This window comes from Myxocyprinus asiaticus, chromosome 27, assembly GCF_019703515.2.
Source record: "Myxocyprinus asiaticus isolate MX2 ecotype Aquarium Trade chromosome 27, UBuf_Myxa_2, whole genome shotgun sequence".
NCBI classification, from domain to species: Eukaryota; Metazoa; Chordata; class Actinopteri; order Cypriniformes; family Catostomidae; genus Myxocyprinus; species Myxocyprinus asiaticus.
The window spans coordinates 43092707-43104632 of record NC_059370.1 but is presented as its reverse complement, the minus strand read 5'-3'; the positions used below and the strand labels follow the sequence as shown (position 1 = coordinate 43104632).

Below are 11926 nucleotides of genomic sequence, written 5' to 3'. Positions count from 1 at the left end.
ACACACTGATCGCTAAAGTTTGCTACAGCACCTGTCAATCAAAATCCTCAAAACTCTTATTTCACTGGGAGAGCTGCCATTTATACAAGAAAGAATCACATAAACCTGCCAAGAACATTTCATACTGGTCGCATTTCAGCACAAAATCAAAAGAAGAAAAAAAAAATGTCATAAAGAAAATGTATTTTGTCTATCTATGCAAACGTAAAGATTTTTTGTACTGTGACAATATTTTCATCATAATCAAGCACATTATACCCCTCAAATCTCACTTCAGTTATACCAAAAATGCATTTTCTTCAATGCAAAAAAAATAAAAAAAATAAATAAAAAATGTATATATATATATATATATATATATATATATATATATATATATATATAAAATGAGAATCACTATTTACTTATTTTTATTAATCAAAGAGAAATGTAGAAAAAAATGTCAGAATGTTTATTTGTCACAAAGCAAATAACTATAATGGCCCTAAAATTGGCTTCATTTTTATGCAGAATATATTTTATTTTTTATTTTTGTTTTTCACAAAAATGTCCTGGACATGTTCATTAGGTTCACTAATAAACAGATCTTTTACCTCCTTCAGTGACAGACAAACAGACCACTCAGGAAGCAGAGATTGGAGTAGGCGGAGCTTAAAGCAATTACAAGCCAACGGAGACGGTACGAGTGACGAGTACAAACTCTTACTAATAATGGGCACAAACATTAGATTAACAGCAAGCGACAGGATGAATAGACACATCTTAGCACAAGCACAATATTATAACACAGTTATAACACAGTAGTTAACACTGTAATAACTGAAACATACTATAACATTACCATGTTGGGACAGATCACCGAACAAACAAGCAGAGTCTTACAACTTTAACACTTTAGTGCACGTAAAGCATGTTAAATGATTGCTGATTAGTTGTTTCATTAGAAAACCACTAAGCCATTGGTCATAATAATGGATTAGCAAAAGTTGAATGCTTCTACCTAAATTACGGCCACAGAAGAATGGTCTTTTAGCATAGAGCAGTTAGCATGAATATGTTGAGAGTATCTGACTTTGTTCTGAAAAAATATACCCCAGATTTCACCACAGATGATTCTTAAAGGGATAGTTCAACCAAAAATCTCACCCTCATGCCATCCCAAATGTGTATGACTTTCTTCTGCAGAACACAAATGAAGGTGTTTAGAAGAATTATTCAGTTCTGTAGGTCCATACAATGCAAGTGAATTGTGATCAGACCTTTGTAGCTCCAAAAAGAACATAAAGGCAGCATAAAAGTAATACATAAAACTCCAGTGGTTAAATCCATGTCTTCAGAAGCGATATGAGAGATGTGGGTGAGAAACACATCAATATTTAAGTCATTTATTACTATAAATCTCCACTTTAACTTTCACTTCAGATGTGAAAGTAAACCTAAACAGGCATTACATGTGACTTTCAGATGTAAAAGTGAAAGTGGAGATTTAGAATAAAAAAAGGACTTACATTTTGATCTGTTTCTCACCCACATCTATCATATCACTTCTGATGATTTGGATTAAACCACTGAAGTCGTATGGATTACTTCTATGTTTCCTTTATGTGATTTGTGGAGCTACAAAGGTCTGATCACCATTCACATTCACTATGGACCAACAGAGCTGAGACATTCTTCTAAAAATCTTAATTTGTGTTCTGCAGAAGAAAGAAAGTCACACACATCTGGGATGGCATGAGGGTGAGTAAATGATGAGAGAATGTTCATTTTTGGGTGAACTGTCCCTTTAAACATATTAAAATACATTCATACATATATCAATGATATACTTCCAAATACCTCACAGTAATTCAGTTCTGCAGAAAGAGTTTGGCTGGCTGTCTATGTTGTATTTGGCTCTGTTGCTTTGACATGATTCAAGTAGCTGACACACTTTTAACTTGTTTGTTTTTAGTTATGAACCTAATTCTTACAATTTTCTGCAACAAAACGAGGTCAGTTGAGGTTAAACAGCATGGGTTGAATGAAAAAGGTAATGCTTTCCAGCAGAATAAAGGTGATGTGAGGTTAAAATACTTTCTCCCATCCCAGTTTAATATGTAGATTCAACTGTGCTGTATGTCATTTGTAGGTTTGTGCATCCAAACCAGCCCATTAGTGCAACATTGGTCAACCAGTGGTGTGATTTTGGAGCAGCTGTTTTTCCAATCAATGAAAGAGATGCAGAGTGTTTGAAAAGAATCATAATTTTTTAAATTTCGTCTGGTGCCTCTATCAGTGCAGAAAATACACATTTCTCCTTTAAGCAAACACTTGGCAAATTGCCAAGGTAAGGAGGTGATAATCATTTTCTAGAACTTTCCAACTGCCAAAGAGATTACCATAGCGATGGGGGAAAAGTTAGTCCTTCATTATTTTACAGAAAACTTATCAGCTTCAAAAGTTCATAGGTTTTGTTCCATTCTTTTTTTCGCTCTCACTGATTTCTCTTTTCGTCCTTTCATCCCCCTCTTCCTGTGGCTATATGACATTCTCAAAGAGTTGCAACGATTTCATGATGTTTTCATCCTGAGGAAAAAAATATGAACAGAGAAAGAAAGAGAAATGAAGTGGGATGGAGATAAAGTAAGAGGAGAAGGCAGAGAGGAAAAAAAAAACAGCAGGAAGCACCAAGTTTTAGAAGATTTTACAAACTCAAGAGTTTCTAATATCATGTTTTTCCATACTGCAGTAGTCACTCTTTGCCACTAGAGGTGCCCGCATTTAAAAGAGGCAGAGAGTCACAGGCTGTATATGAAATGGAATACTAGCATACTATTTACAGCATAATATATACTGCCAAAAATTATAAAGTAGTATGCAAAGCAGTTTTCCAAATGCAACAGTAAATGTTTTTAAACATTGTTGTCATGTGACCTCATTATGTTGCATGTTTAATTCAGTGAGTTGCATTCAATTATCTTGGAAATTTACATGCACATTTATGCATTTTGCAGACGCTTTCACCCAGAGCAACTTAGGGTGCATTTAAGGTATATATATTATACGTTTTGTGTGCTCCCTGAATCAAACCCATGGCCTTCGCCATGCTTTACCAGCTGAGCTACAGAAAATAAATATAGTTTATCACTTTTGATCAAGTTTTTGAGCTAAAAACTTGATTTCACTTCCGCTAAATTTGTCACACTGGATTTATGTGAGAAAATGCATACTGTGCACAGTATACTTAAAGCAGAATAAGTATGAGTAGTATGGTAAAATGTGAGACATTTACATGCTGTGCTCAGTATGCATACTGCAGAAATAGTATGAGTAGTATGGTAAAATGAGAGGAAATTCACATGCTGTGCACAGTATTCATACTACAGAAATAGTATGAGTAGTTTGGTAAAATGTGAGAAATTCACATACTGTGCACAGTATGCATACTACAGAAATAGTATGAGTAGTATAGTAAAATGTGAGAAATTCACATGCTGTGCACAGTATGCATACTACAGAAATAGTATGAGCAGTATGGTAAAATGTGAGAAATTCACATGCTGTGCACAGTATGCATACTACATAAATAGTATGAGTAGTATGGTAAAATGTGAGAAATTCACATGCTGTGCACAGTATGCATACTACAGAAATAGTATGAGTAGTGATAGTAAAATGTGAGAAATTCACATGCTGTGCACAGTATGCATACTACAGAAATAGTATGAGCAGTATGGTAAAATGAGAAGAATTTACATGCTGTGCACAATGCATACTGCGGAAATAAAATGAGTAGTATGGTAAAACATGAGAACATTCACATACTGTGCACAGAATACAGTACATACTGAAAACAGCAGAAACAGTATGAGTAGTATAGTAGTATGCTATATTCTGAACATGAACAGGTACCTCTTGACAGGAGAAAATAAACTCATCCAGTGTGACGACTCCATCTCTGTTCTTGTCCATTTTCTGCAGAGAAAACATCATATACATCTCTCTGTATATAAACAGCTATTAATACAGAACTGTACAACAAACACACAATATCACATTGCTCTACAACAGGGGTGTACAAACGGCGGCCCGCCGACTGCTCTAATGCGGCCCGCGTGAGGTTTTAGAAATAGAACAGATTTTGACCCGCTATTGAGAAATGTTCTGAAATTAATATTCTGAACACCGAGTGTCGCTGTCACATGCAGCCACATTTCATAGCACATGGTCTCCACTAGTGCATTCTCTTTATCTGCCACCAGCTTCATTCACTGGAAGAGTTCAGGAGTTTGGAATGAACAGATGAAGCACCACGCAAAAAGAATGTTGCATTTGTGAAAGGATTGCTATCAGGTTAGATACTTTGCTCATGTACTCATTCTCAATAAAATGTCCCGATACCACCATGCATCATGCAACTGAGATGAGCTGGCATTGTGCAGCGCGAGCAGCCGCACCGAGTTTAAGAGACGGGCAAGCCGAGCACACTTTCCTATAATGTTCTCTGTAGCGCTGGGAAGTTTAATACATTATAGTGATTTGGTTCATTCTGATGTTTCATTGAAACATGAAAAATGACTAACGGACTTCCCAGCACCATTTGAGAGTCAGGACATAAGAGAGAAAGTGAGAAACTCGCGCATCTCTCCCTGTACTGCGTGCTCTCAGCTTGCACTTGCGATAAAGTGCAATTATTTGATCAATTTAAAATCAAATATTAAAATTGTATTTGTAACTTAAGTAACAACAGAACAGAAACTATGACTCACTGAATTACTAATATATAAAGAGTAATTCCTTAAATCACATCATAACAGGAAAATATTCTGATTATTATGATGCATCACACCAAAAACTGCTCAGAAGCAGCTCTATGCAGTGACACTGAATGGACTTTAAAATGTTAAAACACAAAGTAACAAGCTCTTATAATAATGTTACATTACTGCATTGTCAGAAATTAACTTTTCCATAAAGGGGCCAATAATTGCCCACTGGATTACATTTTCAGGGGCATTTTTTATGTGTATGAGGGCATAAAAAACATATTTTATGTCATAATGTGTAATGGTACTCTTAAAGTAAAATATATAAGGACTATATCAGATGGTATAAATAAAAACAAAATACAGAACCCTGGGCATTTTTTGTTCCAGCATTTTGAACTTTAGGGTATTTTTTGTCCCTTCATTTCTGACCCTGCATCACTGTTCTATTGCAAGTGTTCTTGTTGAGAGAAATATCCTTTATTAATACAAAATGTGATTATAACTTGCATAATATTAAGCATAGAATATACTGTAAATATGATGCAATAGTGGCAATCTAGTTGCGTCTAGCCCTTTTTTTCCTTCTTCTTTTTTTTTAATGATGCAAGCCACGACACCTTATTTCTTTTTGCATCTGGCCCCCAGTAGAAAAAGTCTGGACACCCCTGCTCTACAAACAAACATATTACACGTGTAAGCACAGTAGAGTCTGACCCGAAAGAAAGCATCCACATGCTGTTTAGGTGTGTCAGTCTTCAGAGCAGGATACGTAAATCTGCCCATCATGTCATATATGGCTTTCACTATATCCGTCATCTCCTGCGATACACACACACACACACACACACACACACACACACAGATTAACACCAGGGTTTGAAATTAACTCCCGCCAACCCACCAAATGCGGGTAAAAATCAGCCGTGGCGGGTAACTCTGCTTTTTCATAACAAACACTACAGTTGATTTTTTAGAAAAGACTATCAACCACTAACCACATGAATGAGAAGCCACCCATGGTCTTACCTAATGGCCTTGTCATTACAAATGCCACTGTTAAACAATGGTAGAACACTGGTAAACTTTCATAGGCAAGTACAATTTATAGCGGTTGAAACGTCCATGAACTATGGAAACTATGTGTTTGACTTTGGATATTTTATAGGTTACTTAAACCATTAAGCCTGTGTCCTGCTGAACTCACATCATTCTTGTTTAAATAAAATGTCCAAACAAATGCATGCAGTTACAGTCTTCAGTTACCTTTATCACTTTTTGTAAGGTGGAGGATTTTGGCTAGTGAAAATGCTGAGTGGCTAGTGATCTTGGAAAACTACTAGCCACAGTGGCCGATGTGCCAGTAGGTTAATTTCAAACCCTGATTAACACATTTATGAAACCCAGTCTCATTGAATGAACATTACTATAACTACATTTTTGTAAACTGACTTTTACGTGCCGAATTCTACATTTCGTCTCAGTTTCCTGGTGAAATGAACACTAGAGGCTCTACAACAACTGTGAGTTTTATTCACTTTCACACAAATCACAACAACAGACTACAACGGCTGATTATACAATGGCACGCAAGCTGACACGTGAGATGAGAGTGTCACAGAAGTGACATAAGATGATGTGGTTGCTTCAGAAAATGTGCTTTTCATTTCACATTTGCATATAGCACACTATCGGTTAGGTTTATTCATTGATTAAGGGTAAGCATGGCTATTTTGTTCACCTCTCATTTGATTTTAGATCACTATTGGTTGGGTATAGGTTAAAGTTTTAGGTCAGTGGGGTAAGTTTTTCTCATTAAACCTCCATATAATATTCACCTTATAAACCTTGTCTGATTATGACACCATTTCACTCGCTTTTGGCGCCCCTCACTGGACATTTCACTGGGAAAATGCAGCAAAACTTGTAATACAGCACGTAATTTCGTTTTGCAAAAATGTTGCCACGGTCACATAATGCTCTTGAGTTCAGGCTGCATTTATAAGCTCACAAACAAACAAACAAACACAAATACGCATATGCATTCACACAAAGATACACACCTCTTTATTAATGTAGCCATCTCTGTTAATGTCATACAGATTGAACGTCCACTGTAACTTCTCTGTTGTTGTTCCTCTCAACAAGATGGACAGAGCTGTTACAAAGTCCTGAGAGAGAGAGAGAGAGAGAGAGAGAGAGAGAGAGATAAACAATGGGAAAACAGTGATTTATCTTTATAGCACAATAAAAAGATAGAAGCTGTATAACAATGGAAAAACAAGGAATCAAAGGCGATAAACAATAAATGAAAACGACAAATGAGAGAGAAAGACAGCGAGTGATTACCTCAAATTTGATGGACCCATTTTGGGAGGAGTCAAAGGCGTTGAACAGGTAATGTGCGTATGTGCTGGCATCTGCAGAAGAGAGAAAGTGAGGTTTTATGCAAATACAAGCACATGTATACATACTGTAGCTAGGACATCCCATAGACTTGTATTGTTTTCACATAAAGCAAAATATGATGACTGACTTAAACCATACCCCTACTGCTAAAACAAAACTTGCTTTGTCCGTTTTATTGCCTGCCATATGAAAAACTTAAGTTTGATCACTTAGAGCAAGTAAAGACGCTGACTACCACCTCTGGAGTCGCGAGTTTGAATCCAGGGTGTGCTGAGTGACTCCAGTCAGGTCTCCTAAGCAACCAAATTGGCCCGGTTGCTAGGGAGGGTAGAGTCACATGGGGTAACCTCCTCGTGGTCACTATAATGTGGTTTTCGCTCTTGGTGGGGCACGTGGAGAATTGTGTGTGGATGCCGCAGAGAGTAACGCGCTCAACAAGCCACGTGATAAAATGCATGGATTGACGGTCTCAGATGCGGAGGCAGCTGAGATTCGTCCTCCGCCACCCAGATTGAGGTGAGTCACTACGCCACCACGAGGACTTAGAGCGCATTGGGAATTAGGCATTCCAAATTGGGGAGAAAAAAACAAAAACAAAAAACATTTGATCGCTTATAAAAGTAACAGCACACCTGTCCTCGAAATGCTCCCAAATTTGAGGTACTATATGTACATAGCACAAACAGTGCAGGACGAGCTAGCGCTCAGGTTTAATACTTAGGGTTAGAAATTTGTTCAAATAAAAAAACCCTGAGAATGAGTGATATTAATAGAGCTGTTCTGCAATGATGTCAATTTTTAGGCAAACACGGAAGGCTAATTCGCTATGGGATCCCTCAGGAGTTTCCTATGGGTTTTTAGAATAGGGATATTCAAATTACGAGTGAAATAAGATCTGTTGTGAAAATTACTTGAAGGGACTTCATGTTTTGTTGTAAAACATAAATTACACACAGACATACCTCAAGTGTGTATTTTAGAGCTGCTGTGTGTTTTAAAAATGAATGTCGCTAACCCATCGCTAAATATGGTCTGCAACAGTCCTCAGTTTCTTAAAGCACGTAGCTCACATGCTCATGGTAGTTGTAGTCCTTAATTAGCATTGTGATCAACATGCAATTTTAAAAGTTACAGTAGCTTCAAAATTAACATTTGAGAGATGATTGTCTATAGTTTATGTTCTAGAACAAAACGTGAAAGTCTCAAGTAATTTTTAACCACAGGCCTTATTGTAGTCATAAATCTGAAACTGTCATTATATATTAAAAAAACACACATACTGTAGGAAATTCCTGAGGGAACCCATGGCTCGAAAATGCTAATAGTCTTCTGGGCTTTTGGACTACAACCTGAACTCTATAGTGATGCTTGACTTAACGCCAGTCACTGACCCCCATGAGGAAAGAACTGTGAGTAGATCTGTTTGAACGTCTCTTCGTTGACAACTCCACTGGGGCATTCCTGGGAAACAGCGAAAAAAAGATGAGAGTGCATGAGTTAGAATTTCACATGGTGTCAGTGAAGCACAGTGAGTGGCAGTTTGTCATGGAAACATATCTAAAGGGTCATTCACACTAATAGCGATTCAATAAATGGTGGTTGCCAAGTCACTGCACTATTGGTTGCTAGGGGGCATTCCTATTTGAGTGCAGTATCCAACTTTATATATTCACTCCAATTGGTGCAGTAGTAGTTGCTGCATTGCATCACTTTACATTTGCAAGAAGTTGAGCTGCATTGCAAACCATCTCTGTCACCTTAATTCGCCAACCCTCCTTGAAATCGAATGACTTCTGTAAATCACTGTCAGTGTGAACACCCCTAAACAGTAAAACTAGCCTTATATCATATAACTGGAAACATGTGTTTGCATACATTCTTAAAGCCTCTGTACAGCACTTGTAGTTCTTTCTTGCTGAAGTTTGTTTGTGCCTCTAACTGCTCCAAACCTTCTGGACGATGACACACTACCGACAGCTCAAAATCATCATCGATCTTATCTACAGAGAAAGAGAGAGAGAGAGAGAGAGAGAGAGAGAGAGAGAGAGAAAGAGAGAGATTAAAAACCTGAAGCATATTAACAATGAATATCTACATATTTTCAACCCATTTTCACTCAGTAATCTGCCGTTGTTTCAAGTACAACAGGACATTCAATAAAAAAATGGAGAACATTCCATACCAGAATGTTTACTCTCTTTGGAAAACCATGCACTGATCATGCGCATTAAGACTAGAAACATTAATTAAGAAAGATAAATGTATTATGTTGCCTTGACAAAGCCAAGAAACTCTTATTGTACAGACAAGGTTTAGGGACCCTAAACAATCTGTCCATCTACCTGTCCATCTACTCATCCATCTGTCCATTTATAAACCTATCTATCCATCCATCCATCCATCCATCCATCCATCCATCTATCTATCTATCTATCTATCTATCCAGCCATCCACCTATCTATCCATCCATCTATCTATCTAATCTATCGTACTGTGCAAAAGTTTAGGCACTGGTGAAAAATGTTGCATAGTGAGGATGTCTTCAAAAATAATGCCATAACTAGTTTTCATTTATCAATTAATGTCATGCAAATTCCAGTAAACATAAAAAAGTTAAATCAATATTTGATATGACCACCTTTGCCTTTAAAACAGCACCAATTCTCCTAGGTACACCTGGACAAAGTTTTTCTTGGTTGTTGGCAAATAGGATGTTCCAAGCTTCTTGGAGAATTCGCCACAGTTCTTCTATCTCAATTGCTTCTGTCTCTTTATGTAATCTCAGACTGACTCGATGTTCAGTGGGGGGCTCTGTGGGGGCCATGACATCTGTTGCAGAGCTCCCTATTCTTCTATTCTATTCTATTCTATTCTATTTACAAATGTAATGTTTGGGAGTCTAACATTTATATTTCTTATTGACACACTAAAGTTGAAGATATAAATAGCTATCTAAAGATAAATGTTTTTGTGAAACATCTTATGTGCCTAAGACTTTTGCACAGTACTGTATATATATATATATATCTCCATCCATCCATTTATAAATCTATCCAGCCATCCACCTATCTACCATCCATCCATCCATCCATCTATAAATCTATCCATCTATCCATCTATCCATCCATCCTTCTATAAATCTATTCGTCCATCTGTCTGTCTGTCTGTCTATCCTTCCGTCCATCCATCCATCTGTCTTTCTATCATCCGTCCATCATCCATCCAACTTTCCATCCACCCGTCCGTCCATCCATCTGTCTATCCATCCATCCATCCATCCAATCATCCTATCATATACCTATCTACTATATCTATCCAACTGTCTCTCCATCCATCCATCCATCTATCCATCCATCCACCCGTCCGTCCATCCATCTGTCTGTCTGTCTATCCATCCATCCATTCATCCATCCAATCATCTACATATCTACTGTATCTATTCACCTATCTTTCCATCCACCCACCCACCCACCTATCTATCTATCTATAAATGTATCCATCCATCCATTCATCCATCCACCTATAAATCTATCCAGCCATCCACCTATCTTTCTATCCATCTCTCCATCAGTCCATCCATCTATAAATCTATCCATCCATCCTTCTATAAATCTATTCGTCCATCTGTCTGTCTGTCTGTCTGTCTATCCTTCCGTCCATCCATCCATCTGTCTTTCTATCGTCCGTCCATCCATCCATCCAACTTTCCATCCATCCACCCGTCCGTCCATCCATCTATCCATCCATCCATCCAATCATCCTATCATATACCTATCTATTATATCTATCCACCTGTCTTTCCATCCATCCATCCATCCATCCATCCATCCACCCGTCTGTCCATCCGTCTGTCTGTCTATCTATCCATCCATCCATTCATCCATCCAATCATCTACATATCTACTGTATCTATTCACCTATCTCTCCACCCACCTATCTATCTATTTATCTATAAATGTATCCATCCATCCATTCATCCATCTATAAATCTATCCAGCCATCCACCTATCTTTCTATCCATCTCTCCATCAGTCCATCCATCTATAAATCTATCCATCTATCCATCCATCCTTCTATAAATCTATTCGTCCATCTGTCTGTCTGTCTATCCTTCCATCCATCCATACATCTGTCTTTCTATCGTCCATCCATCCATCCATCCATCCATCCATCCAACTTTCCATCCACCCGTCCGTCCGTCCATCCATCTGTCTATCCATCCATCCATCCATCCATCCATCCATCCATCCATCCATCCATCCAATCATCTACATATCTACTGTATCTATTCACCTATCTTTCCATTCATCCACCCACCCACCTATCTATCTATCTATCCATCCGTCCGTCCGTCCGTCCGTCTGTCCATCCATCCATCCATCCAACTTTCCATCCACCCGTCCGTCCATCCATCTGTCTGTCCATCCATCCATCCATCCATCCAATCATCCTATCATCTACCTATCTGCTATATCTATCCACCTGTCTTTCCATCCATCCATCCATCCATCCATCCATCCACTTGTCCGTCCATCTGTCCGTCCATCTGTCTGTCTGTCTATCTATCTATCTGTCCATCCATCCATCCATCCAGTCATCTACATATCTACTGTATCTATTCACCTATCTTTCCATCCATCCATCCACCCACCCACCCACCTATCTATCTATCTATCTATCTATAAATGTATCCATCCATCCATTCATTCATCCATCTATAAATCTATCCAGCCATCCACCTATCTTTCTATCCATCTCTGCATCAGTTC

At 38.0% G+C, this 11926-nt stretch overlaps 1 protein-coding gene across 3 annotated transcripts in view; it reads right to left on the bottom strand.

Annotated features, from left to right (window-relative positions):
• Positions 1-1635: 1635 nt before the first annotated feature.
• The window catches only part of LOC127418111 (Kv channel-interacting protein 1-like), a 57131-nt gene continuing 46840 nt past the window's right edge, over positions 1636-11926 (bottom strand). For all 3 annotated transcript variants that reach the window (XM_051658502.1, XM_051658504.1, XM_051658503.1), the window contains exons 2-8: positions 9033-9157; positions 8549-8618; positions 7098-7168; positions 6812-6919; positions 5466-5570; positions 3895-3957; positions 1636-2568 (exon numbers count right to left, since the gene is read on the bottom strand). In XM_051658502.1, coding sequence (XP_051514462.1) covers positions 2521-2568; positions 3895-3957; positions 5466-5570; positions 6812-6919; positions 7098-7168; positions 8549-8618; positions 9033-9157 — 590 coding nt within the window. In that variant the 3' untranslated portion in view covers positions 1636-2520. The remainder of the gene's footprint in view (positions 2569-3894; positions 3958-5465; positions 5571-6811; positions 6920-7097; positions 7169-8548; positions 8619-9032; positions 9158-11926) is intronic.